Source organism: Dendropsophus ebraccatus, chromosome 10 (genome assembly GCF_027789765.1).
Source record: "Dendropsophus ebraccatus isolate aDenEbr1 chromosome 10, aDenEbr1.pat, whole genome shotgun sequence".
NCBI lineage: Eukaryota > Metazoa > Chordata > Amphibia > Anura > Hylidae > Dendropsophus > Dendropsophus ebraccatus.
The window spans coordinates 48,897,633-48,919,252 of NC_091463.1; the positions used below are offsets into that span (position 1 = coordinate 48,897,633).

The window sequence follows — 21,620 nt, forward strand, 5'->3', positions numbered from 1 at the left end:
TAGAAATGGTTCTTGAAAACTAGCATAAGGGGACACGTTGTTTAAATCAAGCATACAAAGAGATTTGCAAGAAAACATACAGCAAGGAAACCTGACTGTAAGGTCAGCTTAGTGTTGGTATCCAGAGCCATGCCTGCAATTACTACCTGTCAATACTTCTTCTTCCCTGCCATTCATTCCTGGACATTGAGAGCTCCTCAGTCCAGAGCACGGACTCCTCCCTGATATTGTGCTGCTATTTTTAAACTCCCAGGGTACAGATTATTGTAGCTGAATTGTTTGTGGTTTGAATGCTAAGAAAGGGAGGGTATTGTGTCCTGCCTGCTGATCTCAAACTTTGGGGGATGAAGATCCTTTATTCTAAGAAGTGAAATACTCTGGAGAGTTTGCAACATGTGATAGTTCATTAGAACTACTAAGCAGAACTGCGGGATAGAAATTAGAATGTTTTTCTCGAGGAGGAAGTACAGTGAACTAATAATATACAACTCATGTTGCAGATGTCTAAAAATACTTCATGAAATTTAAAGGCAATGTCAGCTCTCTATCATGCTCAGAGGTGATAAAACAAATGGCTAATGGCTGTTCTAAAGATATGTTTTCCTTCCAAGCTCCAGTGTTATAGAGGTAGTTCTGAGCGTCAGCATGCATGCCTTTCCCTCCTCTACTTCTTCCTGCTCTCTATGTTTTGGGCCCGTTCACACTACGGAACCGGCGCAGACATTCTGCTCGGAACCCCCTCATGCTATGGCTTTTAATGAGAGGTCTCGCGCCTCTCTGCTCAAAGAATCGAGGTTCCTAGCGGAATCTCTGCACCGATTCCGTAGTGTGAACAGGCCCTTAATGTACAAGATTTGGATTCTAGCACTGAGCCTTGTACATCAATACATAAGTGCAGGGAGGGGAGGCAGAATGAGGAGATCTGCGTAATACAGATTTCCTCTGTCACTATAAGACAAGCTTGTAGGGAAAACAATGATTTTACAACTTTGCAAACAACCACCTGCTAAGGGCTGCAGTCAGTGTTCCTGTCTACTTATAATTGGTCCATGTTAAAGGACCTTAAAATACAAGTATCATTTGTTTTATCTCCCCATCAGCTATTTCACTATGTCTGCAGCTTTCAGTAAGATACAGAGCTAAAACAACAAACTTTTGGGAGCGGTACCATCGTACACTGTGAATACAGCCCAATCCTTACAAGCTTGAGCTTACAATTGGTGATTTCTCACTACTTCACAGATGACAACACCCAAATCAGTTTGACCCAGTTTGATCTTCAATCCTTCGCTCAATGGTAACAATACGGAAGGTAGGTATCAAGGATTCCAAGCGTAAAGTAATACACATTTATTTACAGATCTGCAGCTACGGCCGCACTTTACATTGTCTGCTATGTGTAATTGGACTGCGGGTAAACCCGAATGCGCCCCCATTCCAATTTAAATTAAATTAAGTTCTCGTACTGCCATACCAGCTGAGGTTAATGTCACTGACAGCGGTCGTTCAGTGACACGGCTGTGTCACAGAACAGCCGCTGTCATACCTTGTGTAAATCCGGCCTAAATGTAAATAGTCCCTTCAGCTAGCTCCATTAAAGGGATTGTCCTATAATGGTCTATAAGAATAGTCAGAATAGTCACAGAATTACTTCCTCTGTGGTAGACCCAGCACATCCATGCATTTGAACTGCAGGCATATAATGCAACATTTTTCTAGATAGACCGATGAAGGCTTCTCACTGTGTAAGCCCCTTGTGGCTTATCCCCACCTCATCAGCAATTGTTGAAAGGTTTTACCATGTTTAGGTATTGGGACAGATCTATCATGCAAGGGGAAAGCTGCTATGGACCATACTAATGACTTGTAGTTCAGGCAATATGAAAGTAATGACAAGTTTCCTGAAGTTATTTCTGAACTATTCTAACTGAAAACTTAGTCAAAAATCGAATCTTGATTTAAAAAGAAACAGATTCCTAATTCTGACTGAAAGAAAAGCAGAATTAAGGCTTGTTCAGTCCTTGTATAACTATTATTTGTATGCCAAACTCCCAGCCAGTGCCTAAGAATGACACAAGGGACCAATGCATTCCCTGAATTCCACAGTCTTGGCTCATGATCAGCTGGATGTTGGAAGTAACATTCTCATTCTGTATCAGGTCCTCTCCATGTGTTTATAGCACAGACAAGCGGCTTGCTATGCAGTGATTTACATACTTACAGTAAATGGGCCTAATTGTTTAATATTCTCAGTAACAAGACATGACTCAGCACTGTGCTGAGAATCTCTACCGATTCTATCCTGCTTCCCATGAACTGTGCAATGGAACATCATGTCAATCGTTATATTATTGTATTTCCCTGTGTATAAGACTACTTTTTAACCCAAGAAAATCTACTTAAAAGTCAGAGATCGTCTTATACGTCAGGTGTCTTCTTATAGGGCGGGTACTGAAAAACTGCAGAACCGGACTGGAGATTCTGCGGTTGACGCATATGGTGGAGCTAAAAAACAGCTGCATCCTTGCCGAATGCCGTGACCGTATGAAGGGAAGAGCAAGCTGCAGACGTCCAGGGTATTAAAAAATGAGACACGGTAGAGTGGGGCTGTGCCCAGAAAAACAAACCTCTTTCACCCGTCTGGGCCCTTATATCCTACCTGTCATGATTGCACCTGAAAAGGCATCAGTGCCACCCTCTGCGGTGAAGATCCGACCTCTGCGCCAAAGACTGCGCTTTTGGTCATGATCCGTTCCTTGTTTTACTGTGTTTTCTGCTTCTGTCATCTGTGTTCCGGGCCATGTTTTCTTAGTTCTCCCTGCACCTTCCTTGCTGTGGTCTGTTTACTAATTGTGTCTGCTGTGTTGTGATTGACAGGTCTCTTCTCCTCTGGTTTTCTGTGATTCTCTGGTGTGTTTCTCCTGCTCAGCCTATCTGCTTGGAGTTCGGGACTTCTGTTCCCTTATAAGCTTCTCTCTCCCTTCAGTCTGGGCTCTTGATAGCGTTGTTCAGCTTGTCTGTCAGCTAGATCCTGCCTTTGCTCAGTTTGTCTGTATTCCTAGTTCCTGATTCCTTTGCTTGTTTCTTGCCTTTGTCTTTTGGTTCAGTGTTCCTTGCCTTGTCCTCTAGTCACCTGGTTATTGTCTCTGGTTTCTGTTTCACCGTGCACCTTGTTTACTGTCTGTTATTGCGTTTAGTTCCTTGTACCTTTACTTGTTCCGTGTTTATTAGTGTTTCTGACCTGGATTTCGTGACCTCGACTTTGCTTGTGGATTCTGACTCTGTACTGCGCTGCCCGATTGTTGTGACCCGGACTGTCGACCATTCTTTATTGTGTTAGTTTGTCTCGTCTTGTTTTGTGTTTCGCACTTACTGCAGCGTAGGGAACGGCGCCCAGTTGTGGACGGTCATTTAGGGCCTGCTCTGCAAGCAGGTAGGGACAGTGTGGGGGGTTTTAGCTATAGGGCCCACTTGTCCTGTGTGTCTTTGTCCCAGGGGCCCTAACACTACCGGTATTACTGTACCTCCTTCTCTGCCTCTCAGATCTCGCTGCTGTCTGAGGTTTTTTGTTATTCATTTTTATTTGGTGTGCATTGGAAGAGGAGCAGTCTTATCCGGCGAGTACATCCCAAACTCTATATTTTAACTGGAAAAGTTGGGGGTCATCTTATACGCCCAGTCACCTTATGTGCCGGAAAATACACTAACTTGTCCCTAATTGTCAGAGTTTTACCAGAATGGCTGGGAGAATCACTCCCCAAACTGAAGGTGTGGTATCCTACCACAGGTGTTACAGTTCTATACACCCCTCACAAAAGTCTGTACTTATTGTACTTGTGTGGTGATGAAAGCAGTACTAAAGTTCGCCACTGGATGTCACTGTATTATATATGTGTATATGGAAGCTGCACAGCTGAAGGATGTAAAGGGTTATTGTTTCTTTATGTGTCTCCTGAATGTGTAGACCAGTAGGAGTCTTGTTTTCTTCTCTCCTATCAATTCTCTCCTTATTTCTTCTGTTGCACTCTTCACGCACTCACATCACACGTTAGCTACGCTAGAGAAGTAAGTCACATGGGTGGAGGAGGAGGTTTTCTTCATGTTAGGCATTGTGGAGAAAGGAAGCAAGCTATTTAGCTTTCCATGTCCCTGTACCTCAAGGTCAGTCTTAGTCAGAACCTCACATGGGTAGGATCCAAAACAGTACTCAGTTCTTCTCAGTAACGCTACACAGCGCTATGCACTGTTAAACCCCTCTTAGGAGAGGACACGCCTGAGACAACCTCAACCAACGCCGAGGACAAAGAGTGTCACAGAGCAGGACAGTATCCACAAAAGCCAAAGAGCTAGGAACTGATCTAGATAGAGCAAAGTTGCAGTAAGCCTATGAACTCTGTCTTGCAGCGCGGGTGTCAGCAGGGAATCCTCAGCATTCCGCTCATCCCAGGTAACAAGGTCTGGGGCCTGTGTCATCCTCTAGGAAGGTTCAGCCAAGTCTAGTGGGCATAAGGTGGTGTGAAGACTAATTCAAGGTCAATACACAGGCACAGGTCTTCTTCTTCTAAGTATTCTAACTCATCCTCCAACATCCCGGCAGAGCACAGTACTACATGGGTTGAGACTCTGACAGCATCCTTCTCTCTGCTACCCTGTTTCTTCGTACTACTCAGCACAACTCAGTCAACACAACTATATCCTACACTGCACCTCTACTACACACCAGGTTGCTGTATTGTCAAGTATTTATTTGGGACTATTGTCAAGTGTGTTATCAAGTGCTTTATCTAGAGAGACCTCATACTGCTAATTCTCTAGCAAGTGACCGGCCAATCCTCCGACATAGTAACATCACCACCGGGGGCACACACCACAAAGGGCAATGTATAAAAACTACATAACTACTAACAATACTACAGCTAACTACTAACAATACTTAAAACTACTGCAGACATCCATATTTAAAAACAGACAGATCTTGCATGTCAAACGTGTTAGGCATTGACAGGCCTGACAGGAATACTGCATTCAATAAAATGCTACTTGAGGACATAGGATCATATTACAGTACATGACTGTGGCGCCTGTGTGTGACTGTATCACACACACAGTCTGGGGTAGTTATGTGTCCCCCTAAGACATATTACTGTCTGGGACTGGTGCTGAGAGCACCAAGATTTCATTAAACCTGTCAGTCCCCAGCAAAGCATTAGAAGTCTACATTCTCCAAGGGGCCACCTAGGTTTGACCTTATCACACATGCTCCTCCTTAACATGAAACGCATTTCATACACACCATCCTATGTGGATTTGCCCTCGTGCTCCACACTGATCTATTTAGTGTCGACACATTCCTTCATACTGACAGTAACCTTTACCTGATTATTTGGAAAAGTTGTCATCAAACAGATGTAAAAAGGATAAATGGTCCTGTGACAAATGCTTCTTTCTCCGTAACGGAGGAGAGGGACTTACACAAAGCCGCCACTGTCTATCAATTGGCAGGATGTATGCTTTGGTAATATCACCTAGTAACATGGGGTCACCTTTGATTAGATGAAGGAGATGAATCTGTACTTGATGTGTAAAGAGAAAAGAGCACTTTCTCAGTTGTTACCGTAGATGTAACTAATTGCCAGGTTGAAATGTAATAAGGTTCTGTTTATCAGTTAGAGTTTTGTATAGGGTTATCAGGGACGCATTAATACTTATCAGTTTATATCAGAATGATACAGCTATTAATGGTACAGAAAAGGGGCAATGAGTTCTAAAATATTGATTGGTTAGAATATAACATCCATTGGTATTCTTCTCCATGACTCGTCACAGACCCTATAAATCTACAAATAAGCATGGCCATGTTGTCATCATGTACACTGAATATTGCACAATGAGTCACCTGTCTTTAAATAGAATCCAAAGTACAAACACATTTATAGTAAAAGAGCCAAATTCAGTGCACATTTATTATCCATCTGAAAGTCTGTAACTTACTGTAAAGTGTATTATAATGCAATGTTTTCTTAAAGAATAGACTTTACTGATGCTAATGCTGACCATAGTCCAATAAAAGTATTCTAAGATGTGCACAGCCTGCTGCAATATGTGGATTTACATGTTTCACATCCTGATATTCTAGTAGGGGAGCACTAGTACTGTCCAGTCCCAAAGGTCTTTGTAAGAGAACATTTTGACAGTCATTATATACAAATGTGCAGATTACAGGAAAAGCATTATTAATGATGCATCTGATTACTGATAATAATAAAACCATGCATGTGTTCTTAATGGGGAAATGGCAGAGAGCCCCCATTTGCCACTGGGGAAAAATCAGGATAAGCCCATATGCATTAGATCATAGGTCTCCAACCCGCGACCCTTCAGCTGTTGCCTAACCACTATTCCCATCATGCCCGGACAGCTAAAGCTTTGGATTTAGCTATCCAGGAATGATGGGAAATGTAGTATTGCAACAGCTGGAAGGCCGCAGTTTGGAGACCCATTAGAGGGTTAAATGATCACCCTCAACAGGGTGACCAACATCTAATATATGTTATCAGTCTGTCTTCTCCAATCAAGACATCTTTCTTGTCGATGTGCATTTCTGTGTGCAATGTTGAACAACCTGCAACCAGAAAGAATTTAGTCAGTTACACCTGTTCTTTCTGCTTTAAACCTTTCTACCCACTCACAAACATTTTTAGGGGTCATGGTGCTATGTCCATACTAAGAGGTTTTCCACAGGTTTTACTACTTCTGCCCAAAGAAAGCACACTATAGCCCATTGTACTTTGATGGCGCAATCTCATAAAGGAGGCTCCTGCCCTTGTGGTTACCATTATATATATATATATATATATATATATATATATATATATATATATATATATATATATATCCCACCATAGACAAACAGATTTGTGCCATTTTCTGTTGTGTTAATTTTTTATTTTAGGGTGTGTACATGTGTTAAATATCTACATGAATCTAGCTATGCTGGAGCTATGTATGCAGAGGTATAACCCGGAACTTCTTTAACCTAATATTCAAGAGAAATTTAATTCAAATGTATTAGGCTGGGTTCACACTACATTTTTGAAATCCAATTTTTTCATCCGTTTTTTATTTAATTTTTTTAAATGGATTAAAAAAACTGATTGCACTGTGTGCATCCGTTTTGATCTGTTTTTTCACTGACTTTCATTATAAAAAAAAAAGAATCTATTTTTTTTAACGGACAGAAAAATAAAATTGACAATGTTTTTGTGTACGTTAAAAAATCACAATGCAATCCGTTTTTTTTTCATCCCGGATTGCAAAAAGTGTGGATTCAGCCTTACTTATATTAATTTCGATAAACACTAGCTACATTGTATTGCCAAACAACCAGATGCTGGCCCCTTTTATGTTTTGATATGATCCTGTGAACAGCATACATCAAGCCTACAACCTTAAGAGAAGAGCCAATAACTAACATATAATGTACTGTTAAAATATCAGCAACAGCTGCAGACTTATTAAATGCTGGAGGAAGCATACTGAACTGACAGTAGGTGGCACTTTATTAACTGTTAATGTTTAATAATATGTAGAGTGGATCCTCTTGTGTACTGTACCACTCTCTCTCTTCCTATGTGTCCATTCTTTTTCTCTGTATATTCCACCTTGATGTTATATACATGATGGTTTTTTTATGTCATCAGCAAACAGCTAAGTCTCTCAATTTCTGAACACTGATGTTTCTGCCGCAAGCTGACACATCTAACGCCAGTAACAACTTGCAGAAAGAGACAAACAGGTCATTGCCATAAGTAATTGGTTTGTATAGTCACCAACATAAGTGTCCGGTGGCCTTTTATGGGGTCATTAAACAGGACACAACTTGATGGTTGAGTTTTTACCAATAATGTATGTACATATGGTGCCATATGTAATAGTAATTGCTCTCACCTAGGCAGGGATGTTATTTACACCACAGAGTTCATATCCTTTCAAAGAGACTGGGGAAACTAAGTACCATCATGATTGTGTTATACTTTCCGTGCCCTGCCTGTGTGAACACTTGTTAGTATATATGTAAGGATTCAGTCAAGTGATTTGAAATAAACAGTAATATACAGATGTTTCAGTAACAGCCTGAATATGTATGAGAATCTAAAAAATACAATGCAAGGTAAAAGAGTAACTAACCATGTATGTATAACAGAAAATCTGGAAAATCTCCTTCTGTTGTATCAGGAATAAGATTTAATTGGTAACTGTGCAGAGTGTTTCCTAGCTAACCTCATGATAACTCGGAATGTGTTACTCATTGTGAAAAATTATCGGTAAAATGCCTGATCCTACAGAAGGTCAAATCATGAACAGTGGGATCAGTACTGGGAATGCTTTTGCCAACATTGGATCAAAGTCAATTGTTCAATTTCAATAATATTGGTCAACAGTTTAATGGTTATGGCTGTTGGACGACCTGGTACACAGCTGACGGCTACCTAATGTATGGCCAGCTTTAGGTTATATGGTGTCCTTTAAAATGTTTTCTCTTTAAGAAAAGGAGAACACATTACCCCTTTGCATAACCAGGTTGTTTTGTAGTATGATGCCCACATGCTACAGCTGTGAGACTTAATGGTAAATGGTTTTCTTTGTGTTTATAAATCCCATGCCTTCTCCTGGCTCTGTACAATATCTTCGAGGTCCCACTATTGTGACCCTGAAACAGAGAACAATTCTCGTGTGCTTGTGCAAACACCCTGAACACTTCCTCTGCTGCATCTTTCCCACACTAACCAGAAACACAGGAAAGGCTGCAAGGAGCTAGGTGGAAATGCAGGGCTGTTAGGAGTGATCTGAGCACAGTTCCGGAGTCCCAGCGCTTCCTTACTGATGCAGAAGGCATTCGCTCGGAAAGCCATCCTACTGCCAGTTAGCCTCTTGCAGAATACAGGGTTCTAAGGGAGTCAAGTCATTTTCTGAATGTGGTTTTTAATAGCAGTGTAACTGATGACTTCATTGTAGAGGATCAAGTTTGTAAAACAACATTATAACTCAATTATAATTCACCATGTATTGGAACAGGTAACCTGGTGGCTCAGTCACTTCAATGGGTAATAACAATATTTACAGTACTTGGAAAGATTTCTCTTATGGCTTTAACCTCTTGCATGGAAACACAAAAAGTGAATTACACTGAAATCTCATAAACATGTAAGGTAGAGGTAATGCTGGAACAGGGCTGCAAATGCTGTAATAATATGGCACTAAAGCTCTTGTTTGACATGCAACTGTCTGTTCAAGAAAAACATTCAATATACTGTTGCATGAAATTCTAAGAAGTCCTGAGTTTAACTCGGTTAATGCTGATACCATAAAATCATAAAACTTGCACAACAGAGGCTGGACAGCCAACACCATAGAATTTCTTTTAAATTGCTAACAAATATCCCAGTAAATAAACTATGGAAAGCATTGGGGGAAACAAGGGGTTTACACACACACACACACACACACACACACACACACACACACACACACAGACCAAACTAACAAGTGATGACACATCCAGATATTTGTTGGGATACAAACTAGTCTAATTGTCCTCATCTGTTATGATGTCCTGAAATAAAACTTTTCTAGTCCTTACAATTAGGGATGGTCCGAACCTGCCGAGGTTCGGGTTAGTATGAACCCGAACTCTCGGCAGCAGATTCCCGCTGTCTGCCCGCTCCGTGGCGTAGGTTTCCTGCCACATGCACCGGGGGGCGCACAGGATTTATGTATAGGCAGTGCGCCTCTACAAAAATCTCCAAACTGTTGGAGCAGCGAGGACACTTTTAAGTCCACCGCAGAAAATGCCGGACTTAATAAATGTCCCCCATAGTATACACTCCAGCCATGATTCCATGCAGCCGCACGGAACACTGACATGTCAGTTTTCTCTGGCCGCACTCTCCATTGTGTGCAGCGGGGAATTAGGATGCAGGCGCACATGGCCTGACACAGGAACACTCTTTAGCATCTGCCAGGTGAATGGAGCCTATGAATAAAAGTAGGCCAGCAACACAATTTTTTTCCAAGCCGGTCAGTTATGAATCCCGTTATGCATTGCCAATAGACAGTAGCATGTCCCTATAAACAGAATAATTTTTATCTTAGCCTATTGTGGTATTTTAGTTAAACATTAACAAAAGTGAAATAAAACTTTAATCATAAACTATGCTGACGTGCAGTCCAGCTAAGAAGAAGTCTTTTTTTAGCTATTACACACAAACGTGAGACATATGTAGACGTCATTTTTGTTAGGTTTGGCTTATAATATTAAAGAGTTCCTATGTATAAACCTTCTAGTTGTACATTAGGCATAACAAAGTGTCGTTTTCGCTTGACATTCCTTTATAGTGTATCCCCAGCTGTAAATGGTGAGAACAATGCTATAAATATTTCTAAATTTTATTGGCTCTAATAAACAATGTTCATCTTTCCTGGCTCACTTTGAAGCCAATATACATATACAAACTAACTATAATAACATTTCTCCAGCACTGTGAATTGTCTTCTATTGTCCTTTAACTCTTCTGCAGTGGTAACACATGGGGAATGAAGCATTATCTTATTCCCTAATAAGTTTTTTTTAAGCATTACTGTCACTTTAAAAGCTTTTGGCATGTCACACAGAAATGTAAAAAGTTTTAACCTCTGTGAAATGTCAAAAGTTTCAACATGACAGTAATGCTTTAATTTGAAAATAATGATAAGTACAGTACAAATTTACAGTTGATGTACTTTGACAAGGATACACATTCAGCTTAGAAAGGTTGTTGCGGCAATCTATGTATTTTATTGGAAATGCTGTGATATTACAGAAGTTGTAATGACAGAGACTGCTACATACCAGAGTAAGGTATTCAATGAAAGGCCTATTGAAATAAAGGGGTTATCTAGGCTTAAAAAAAAATGGCCAAAAGTCATGTTGTCGCTGGAAGAAAGTGTTTCTAATGCTGGATAATCCCTTTAAAAGCTATGTTTACATTAAAAGTAAAACAATTGTAAACAATTTTAAACTACTTAAAATAGTTAAAAAATCTGCCCTGCTTGTACCTGTGGCATAAATTACTAATGTAGTAAAAAAAATAACATTGGGTAATAGGTGAGAGCATCTGAAGGAAAATTTAACTTCTGAGACAACGACTAGAACATAGACATTTGTAAAAGTCTTGTCGTTTTAAGGAAAAATAAAGATTAGCTGTCACCAGCACACCAGCATATTGTGACAACCCTCCTCCCCATGAATTGTGCCTATATACTACTGACGATGGTGATGGGAGATAAGCTGAGAGGATTCTGAATTGTCTGCAGCAGTTCTCCACTATTGTTCCTAAATAGAAGAGTTTTGGTAACATGAACATTAGGAAATGTATATCCATGTACATTCCATCCCACTGCTATACGACTCTGGGAAGAGCTACCCAGGACCGACCTTCAGGCTGCAACTTGCTTACAATTACAAGCATTAAAGAGAACCTGTCCCATTTAAAATGCAGTCCAAGGAAGAGTTTGATATACTGCTGTGGAAAAATTTGGCTAAGTAGTCAGACATCCCAGTCAGCGATTGACAGCTATCTTTGTAGAAGTGTACATAAAAGGAGAGCTGTCAATCATTGTGTAGGACCACCCGCTTGACTACTAAGCCCAGAATGATCAGAGATTTACATGAATACTTGACATGTTATCCTGAAACTTTCTTTACAAAACGTATATCAATCTGCTCAGCTACTGTGCTCGATAACATGATCCCTGCAGATTGAATAGCATTTTCAATGTGACAGGTTTCCTTTAAAGGGGTTATCCAGTGGTAGAAAAAACATGGCCACTTTCTTCCAGAGACAGCATACCTCTTGTCTCCAGTTCAAGTGCGGTTTGCAATTAAGGTTCATTCACTTTATTGGAAGTGAGTTACAAAACCTGCACCCAAACTGGAAGAAAGTGACCTCTGGATAACTCCTTCTGACATGTAATAGCGACATGTCAAAGGTTTGTATCGGTTCGGGTCTGGGTGCTGAGACCCCTGCCGATCACTAGAATGCCTCTTCATCTCCATCTCACTGCTAAAGTAGCAGTCGACTGAATTATAATGGAGCCCTATAGAACTTCTGGTGATTGCTATACTGGAAGTTCCATAGGGCTCTGCGTCTTCATTCTAATGATTGGTGATTCTGCCCCTTTATTCTAATGACTGGCAGGGATCTAGGTGCTGAGACCTCTGCCAGTTCTTAGAATGAAGGGGCGAGTGATCATTAGAAAGAAGACTGATACATACCTCTGGCATGTCCATTTGTGCCCTTTAAAGCACAACAAAAAGAAGCTGGCATAACTTGCATGCTCTACTTGACTCATATGATTATGGTGTTGCCCTTTAGAGTTTTTGCCTTGTTTTTTATTTGTTTAATATAAAGAAGAAGAGTCACTTTAAATGTTTAATCCTTTTCCTTTTTGTCATTTGAAAATGTTTATGTGTTTAACTTTACACAGATAGATTGATTGTATAGGGTATGGTCCTTGGTCACGGAAGTCACCACAAGCCACAAGTACAAAATGGTAAGCCACAATACCACAAGTTATTAGTTCTAGTTCTGATTTTTTATATAGCCAGATGTGTAGCTTCTTTGTTCTATGAATGCCTTCCAGATATGAGCGCTGGTATAAGGAAACAAAATGCTTTCCTGTAAATGATAGTTAACTAAGTTTTAGTCATGTGTAACATACTAGTTGCGAAATATTAGATGCAAAAAAAAAAAAATTAAATAGAAATCCAGGATGTACTGCAGTAAATACATCAGTTACTGTATATATCCCCAAATTAAAGATGGTTTTCCTATCATACAATGTTATGGTATATTGACTGAAGATGTCTGTCAGCTGGTGGTCTGACCACTGGGGCAACCATCATCACAGGCTGGTACTTAAAGGGGTGTTACAGTGGTTTAAAAAAAAAGAAAAAATGATATGCTTCTGGGGCATATAAAAGAAGTATACTTAAGGACCTTTTACAAGGGGCAATTATCGACCAAGAGCATTGCTAGAAATGCTCCTGTAGCTGATAACTGGCCCATGTAAAAGTGACAGCGATCAGTTGAAGACAGGAAACACTCGATCTTTGGCTGATCAGGTCTTTTGATCATGCTTCAAAATATATCACTATTGGCTGCACATCTTCCTGTGTAAACAGCGTTATGTGCGGTCGATAATGATAAAGGGAAACTGACAGCACAGATATGTATATATCCATGCTGTCAGTTTCCAGATCACAAGCTGTATATAATGACCATCCATACAGTTTTTGTTCCAGCACCTGGCTCTCCCATCCAGCTCTTTCTGCTGCCATACCTTCAGGCCTTGCCTCCTCCAGTATGATTAACAGCCAGAGTATGCAGGGGCCTGAGGATACAGTCAGTGACTGGAGAGCCAGTGAGTAGGATGCCAGATCACAAGCAGCGTAAATGATAAGTATACTTTGCTTGTCATACAAACTGACGGCACAAATATGTACATATCTGTGCTGTCAGTTTCCAGGGCTGCACAAACAATACAAGAATCCTTTGTGTAGCCCGTCCGCTTGATTGGTTTTGTTATGTAAAGACATTGCAAATAAGCGCAGATCAGCAAGATAAAGCAGCAGATAAAAGAACCTTTGTCTGGCCCTGGTCTCCATCTGATCCCCTACAGCTCCTGTTCTTCTCCTTCTCCTTCCAGCACCCAATCTTCTCTCCTGCTTGTGATTCTTAGGGTGCCTTTACACAGAGAGATTTAACTGACAGATTTTAGAAGCCAAAGCCAGGAACAGACTTTAATCAGAGAACAGGCTATAAAGGAAAGATTGAGATTTATCCTCCTTTCAAATCCATTCCTGGCTTTGTCTTCAAAAATCTGTCAAATAAATCTCTCTCTCTCTGAGGAAAAGCACTCGGAGTTAGACCTGCTGCATCAGCCAATCACTACTTAAAGTGCTGCCCCGACTCTGCCAGTGACTGACTGAAAATTAGAAAAGATCAAGGGAATGGAAAGCAAAGAATGGAGCTGCAGGGGACCAGTGGGGGTCCAGGGCTAGGTAAGTATTGCCCAGTATTTTTTTTTTTTTTAAATTGGTGATAACCATGAAAAACTCAGAGATTTCCTTCATAGATTTCAAATATCAATCATTATAAATTCATTACTCACATCACTGAGCTACATGGTTAATTGTGATAGTGGTTGAAATAGAGTGATGTGATAAGTTAACACCAGCTCATCGGGGATTAACTATCTAAGTTAACTTTAATATGACTGAGTATACTTACAAATTGCAGTTTAAATTGACGCTCTTTATATTACTTCCTACATATTGTATTTGTCAATTTGTCCACTGTTATGTCTTTTAAAAATGTAATAAAAATAACTGAAATAAAAAAGATATAATTAGTAAGTTGGACATGAACTTTTATTAACTTAGTAGTAAGAACACACGTCTATCAACAACATATTTTATGCTGCTCTGGTGACCATACCCGACCAGAGACCATAAAACACACTTGACCTGCTCTTTGGAAGGTTTATAGAGTATTCAGACTCTTTAACCCATTACCCACTTATGTCTTTAGCCAATAAATAAGCATAAGCCTTGACAGAAGATAAGAGTTTAGCCCACCTAGACACTATGGTCTGGTCTATTCCCAGCTGCTCTATAAGTGTATACTCTTTGTGCTCTGGCTTGACCTTAAGCCTTCATTCTTGTACCTCTACGTGGAAATTCAAGGTGATAGATCAAACCTTTCAATGCTACAGTTCTAGACATTAGTAATTCTTCCTGTCTTCTATGTGAAGCTCTTGAAACATTCACCTTTAATGAGAATGAATGTCATCAGGTCTTCATATTACTTTAGACAAGGGTTTTTCACACTCCTGTGATATGACTACCAGGGAATTAGGTGGTGAAATCTGGCAGGAAATCTTCTGAGGGGTGAGAAGTGTTTCGTCTTACATAAGCATTTTACAGAGCAGCTTGAGATGGGTATCTATACAGACTTTGGCTTAAATATCTTTTTGTCAGTTCAGGTTTATTATTGTGGCACAGTATGTTGAAGGCAAATCTAGGCTTACAGTATGGCGATGAATATTCAGCAATATTTCCATTAATTTACTTGCTACCTAACTGGCCGGATCAATATGATAAAAGATGCAGGGAAAGTTACCAGCTTTTCCCTTTTTAATCTTATATCGTAAAAAAATTGCTGTTTTCCTCTTTTTATGAGAGGGGGAGGTTTTAATAATGGAAGCATATGACATAAGAGCCTTACAGTGACTTTCTGTGTATAGGCAACAATCCATTCTTATATACAATTCTACTTATACTAAATGAGAAACGCAACAATTCTTCTTTATGGCTAGGTTCACACCATGCAAAAATGATGGTTGTCTTTCAAAATAACGTCCATTGTTTCCACCATAATGGACATTATTTGTGCAATGATGGCCATTATTATGAAAGATGGCCCTTCATTTTTACATAATGGTGTGAACCTAGCCTATGATTGCTGTTGATATTAATCAGGGTTTTCACATTTGCTCTGAAATACCTACATTTGTAACCTGATCACCACTGGGTCACTAGAGCTAAAGATATATTATTGCCCACAGAGAAGGGTTGTAAAAGTCAACTACCCAAACTGCGTCTGTCTTTGGGGCCATTAACTTGACACTGGGGTGTATTTCTTATGGGTTGATTTATAAATAGCCTATTAGACGCTGTTTGTGACAAGGGTGTAGTTGGAGGTTACATGTGGGACATGTGCCCTGGCGCTTAGGGACAGGGGTGCCAACAAGCCATTTACCATTTAGATACAAGGTAAAGGCAGCAAACTCTTGGATGGAAAAAAACAATTAGTTAAACCTTTGGTTAATGATGCAATAAAAGTGAACATGTACATCTTCTGCAAAGAACCCTTTTCCTGGGTGGGCCCAACAAGGAACCCCAGTGTAACATATATATATTTTACAGTGTAATATATAGTATAGTGAAACTTTTGAAAAGTAACAATTCAAGAAAAACTTTACTTAATTTGGGGAAAACTTCAACATTTACAGGAGTTTCTACCTGTAAAGATAGAATATAAAGCTAAGCGGAAACATGTTGGAACTATTAGTAAGTTATAGAAGTATGATTACACTAGGAGTTATGGGGTCAGGTGAGGTTGATATTATTAAGGTTTTTTGAGCAATAAATTGTGAATATAACACAGAACCATCAGGCTGGAAACTACTAACATTTACTATACATGACCTCAGCTACATTCATACAAATGGGCTACCTTCCTAGCATATCTTTACCAACTCACAAGATCTATCTAGAGCTTTGCTGCCTTCTTGCTGCACCTGACACAACACTGCTCTCATCTACATTTGGGCCCCTGCTTAGCAAACCATGAAGAGCGTCCTTCAGTAGGGCCCCTGAAAGACTCTAATAATGTCAGACTTTTGGCCATATTTGTCAGTACGTTAAGTTCTGCAATGTTCTACCATATATTGTGCTGCCCATGTGGTCACTGATATAAGATCCCTGTGAGTTGGGTTAAGAAAATAAAGACAAGTTTTAATACCTATTTTATAGCTTCATATGATGGTAAACTATTCAGACAAATGGTTATATATATTTACATAATTAATCAATGTGAGAAATAACACATGCTATGGTCCCGTAAGATAAACTCTCAAGTCTTCAACTATTTCACGGAGGATAACATTCAACTTGAGATCACAACTTGGAAAATCAGGGGTGGGAAGCGCCATCTGCTGGTAGATTTTACAAATTGTTGTGAAATTTTTTGTGGGAGATTGAAGCACTAATTGGAAACATATCTGAAAATGAGGAGAGAAAAATCTATATCCCGGCCAAACAATAATATTACTACATATCTGAAATAGCATTCTCCATAAAGAAAACACATAGAATGACGTAACACTGGAGAGCTCTTTGGCTATTACCATTGGGAAAGTATCCAGACAGTGCTATGAGAGGAACACAGATTGCCAATTGTAGTACAGTTGTACTAAGTTTAGCCATAGTTTATAATCTTACAATAAAGCTGCGATCAGATCAGTAAAAGGAACACAATATACCCATTGTATAATCCATATATATATATATATATATATATATATATATATATATATATATACTACCCCAGCGGAGCCCAATAAAATATTCTGTTGTCATCTGGCAGGTCAAGGAGGGAACTATGGCTACATCCAGTATATGTGCTAGCAGCTTTTCTGTTGCTTAAAGTGAACTTGTTCATTTAACAAGATGTGGCAGATTATCAGATATAAGGTAAAGGCAGAAAACTTTTTCTTGGGTGAAGAAGAGCTGAGCTATAACTGGAAATGTAATATTATTTTTATCAGAACTATCAGATCCTATAATGTATTCCTATCTGATAGTTCCTATAATGTATTTATTCTTGCCAGTACATGAAACAATAAAACAGTGAAAGGGATTGATCACTTATCTCCTTACTATAGTGTTTGTCACACTGGATGAAAAGTCACTTGGTGTAAAGTCACAAGCAATGTCCTAGCTCTTGGGATTTTCTATAGACTCCTGTTATTATCTCATCTTAAGTCTCAGGTAAGGCATTTATCTTGTAACTATATCTTATAACTATTCCTTTTGATAAACTAGCTTGATACACTGGGCAAACATGCAGTAATTCTATATTATCAGAATCTATCAATATTTAGAACATCTAAACTAAATATAAACAAGTTACATAAATAAACATGAGATTTACATAATACAAAGTGCCAATTCCACATCCATAGTACTATAATATTTCCTGCTGTTGGTTCTGGGCAAGCTGGGATCCATTCCCAAATGGTGTAACCAATCACACACCTGACACTTGCAGTAAAACATCTATAGCCAATCCACACATTACAGAGCCACATGCACTGGAGATGATGGTCACTGCCTCTTCTTACCTGAGTTGCACTGGAGTCCTTGGAAGAAGATAGCAGCCAGAGCCATAAAGTGGGTGATGAGCATGGTGACAAGTGATGATCACACAGGGAAGAGGTCCATAAATATCAGTATCTCAGCATGCAGTAAATCCCTGATGAGCACAGCTTAGGTCCAGGATACAAGTGGCCACTTCCAGCAGTAGTACAGTCCTATGCACTGGAGCTGTTCACAGAGCTCATGATCCAGACTTGCTTGTGTCTCTGCCTGCAGGTGCTGCTGTATGGAGCAGTGCACAATAGAAGATCAAACACACAGCAGCTCCAATAACTTTTCCCCTGTAGCTCTGGACAAAGTTTTCTCTTTTCAGCTGCCACCCTCCCTGGAATTGAGGTTGAATGCTGACACTATGCACAGACACTGATAGAGAAGCAGTACATGGCTAGTGAGCAGGAGATCCTGCCTGTCCTCTGCTGTCTGGTGCTGGGATGTTTGCTACAATCTCAGATTCTTTATACAGAACACAAGAGGAAGGAGATACGTCAGACTCAGCCAAGGAACCTCTCGTGTCACCAGTGCCTTGAAGGCAGTTTTTCCTGGCTCAATTGATGCCAAAGATTGTACAGATTGTGCTGAATACTCAAGTCTTAAAGGATCTATGTGTAAAAAATCCTGTGACCCTTCCTGCCCTCTCATAGATGGATCATTGACAGGTAGATTACAGGTATTCAGTGCAGATGACCTAAGGGAGTTAACTATTGCACTGCTGAAGTGACCCAGACCCTAGTGTAAAATCACCATCTGTTCACAAAAGTGTTGCTTCAACTTGATATAATTTACTGCTTAAGCAGGAGGTTACACAAATAGATGATGTGAACAAGGTCAGGCTGACCCACAAGGAGGCATGTATCTGACAATATACTGTGCCCTATCAGTAGTCAAGGGTTTATCACATGTTTGGGGGATACATGCAAAAATAAGTCATAAATCGTTATTATTGATAGTGTATGTGCAGTAATAACAGCAGAGTGAACATCACAAGTCAAGTGATTCAGGGACTTGATGTCCTTTGCTTAGGACAGACCATCAATACTAGATCATTGTTTGGTCCAATTCATAACACCTTGCCAATCAGCTGCTTGGGGCAGTATGTTTACCAGGCACAGCATACTGTTAGTAGCGGGTATTCCTGGTGTTACAGCTCAGTCTAAATTACTTGAAAATGGCATTTCATCATTCACTATTTCTGAGTACTATGGCATTATTTTCAGTGGCACCCTGGTGGTATCATATTCATGAGTCACAGATTGTGGAACTATTCTTAAGGGATGTAGTTTGTAGTGTTATACCAGCATGGTGGCTCCTTGTTTAGCATTGTTGCTTTGCAGTGCCAGGGTCCTCAGGTAACATTTTCCTGGAGCTTGTATATCCCCTTTCAGTTTGAGGGGGCTTCCTCTGGGCTTCCTACTGTTTCCTCTGACACCACAACCATCCCATTACACACTAATGTATGTGAAGAGGACATGTCTCACGACCTCTCCTAACTGTCTGGAAATACCTGTATTATCCACTGAATAAAAAAATCTGAAATATCATACAGCTCTGTGTTGTGTCAGTCATCTGTTATTCTTACTAGAAGTGTGACAGTGTGAGATTTGGTTTAATAGTCCTAGACTTAGTAGGGACATGGCTCAACCGGTAAAACGCAGCTGGCTATTTAGTCATGCATTTCTAGAAAGCTTGTGCTGCTGTACTGTTTCAGTAACTAATAATGTCTGTGGAGTTACAGAAAGTGCATAGTCAGTCTGCTCAGCTGCATTTGCTGTTACCTCTGACTGCTGGTGGGGAGGGGACTGGAGAGATCCATCTACTTCCAGAGAGAGGTGGGGGTCCCACAGGTGGGGCTTGAATCTATAGCTCACGCAATGCTATTTTGCCCCATTGTTACACTTTGAGAAATGCAGAATGGTCATTTTGATGAATTGCCAGCTGGGCTTTTCTGACGAAGGTCTTAGATGATGTTGGGATGACTGGTCACCATCAGAGAAGATTATTTGATCTGCCAACAAGTGGCTGTAGACCAAGCTCGGTTTCCGCACACGGCCCCGGTCTATTTCCGGGCATCGGGCTCGCCTGGAGCACTGGAGGCAGGCTGGCTCTGTGACACAGCTTCATTAGAATCAATGGAGCCACTTCACAGAGGGGAGGACAGAATGTTACCCTGAGGTCAGGCGGGCAAGCCTGCCTCCAGTGCTTAAGGCCAGGCCAGTGCCCAGGAATAGACCGGCGCCGTGCATGGAAGCCGGGCCACAGTTCCAAAAAAGGACCGTTGGAACCAGCATCCATCGTGCTGGAGCCAGTCTATTGATGTAAAAATCTTAAAGCAATGTACTTGATGGTACATTCACTTTAAAGGAGAAGTCTGTTGAAATTTTTTATTAAAGTATTGCATTGCCCCCCAAAAGTTATACAAATCACCAATATACACTTATTACGGGAAATGTTTATAAAGTGCTTTTTCCCTGCACTTACTGGATAAAATGGTGATGTCACGACCCGACTCCCAGAGCTGTGCGGGCTGTGCCTGCTGGAGAGGATGATGGCAGAGGGATGCTCAGTGTCCCTCCAGTGCCCTGTGTCCCTCAGTGTCCCCCTGCCATCATCCTCTCCAGCACCCACAGCCCGCACAGCTCTGGGAGTCGGGTCGTGACATTACCATGTTATCCAGGAAGTGAAGCCTTGATGCAGTAGTAACTGCAGGGAAAAAAGTACTTTATAAGCATTTCCCGTAATAAGTGCATATTGAGGATTTGTATAACTTTTGGGGGGCAATACAATACTATACAATACTTAATAAAGATTTTCTCTGGACTTCTCCTTTAAAGGGACTCTGTCACCTCCAAAACACCCGCTAAATTTAAGTTATCAGTAGATTATACATTAGTATATACAATGCTGATTGTATATCTGCAATTTTTATATTTCTATGTTCTTGCATTTCTTTGCTATAAGACCACAAATAAAGAAGTCTAAGTAGTCCTCTCACATTATGTTCTTGAGCTAAGTAGTCCTCTCCATGCATCAACATGCCCAGTTTGTAGACTTACAATGGTGAAATACAAAGTCAGCTACATATTGCAGATTTGGAATCAGCATCCTCATAGATGACTTTAGTTTGGGGTTTTCAGAAAGGTGGTTTGGAGGTGACAGAGTCCCCTTAAGGAACTTGATGTTCCCTCCATGCCCAAACGTATCTCATCTTGTATCCATGCAGAGAGGCCCAAAAGGATTTAGAGACTGCTTTCAGTTTTCCCATTAAACATATCCAGCTAAAATCTTTTTCTTTCAAATCAACTGATGTCAGAAATCTCAAGTCTTCCCATACTTATCTGCTGCATAGAAAAGCTCTCCTGCTCTGATCAGTTCCTGTCTCGGCCAGAGATGTCAGCAGAGAGCACTGTGTCAGACTAAAAATAAAACAACATAGTTAAACAAGTTATATAGATTTGTAATTTACTTCTATTTAAAAATGGCCAGTAGTCCCATACTTATCATCTACTGTATGTCCTGCAGGAAGTGGTGTATTCTTTCCAGCTACTGTGTGTCCTGCAGGAAATGTTTTATTTTTAGTCTGACA

The 21,620-nt window shown here is 40.3% G+C and overlaps 1 protein-coding gene across 1 annotated transcript in view; it reads right to left on the reverse strand.

Moving 5' to 3' along the window:
• Positions 1 to 18,459, reverse strand: part of LOC138802860 (vascular endothelial growth factor receptor kdr-like) — a 138,081-nt gene extending 119,622 nt beyond the window's left edge. The window contains exon 1 of the mRNA XM_069986569.1: positions 18,007 to 18,459. Coding sequence (XP_069842670.1) covers positions 18,007 to 18,070 — 64 coding nt within the window. The 5' untranslated portion in view covers positions 18,071 to 18,459. The remainder of the gene's footprint in view (positions 1 to 18,006) is intronic.
• Between the last annotated feature and the right edge of the window lie 3,161 nt (positions 18,460 to 21,620).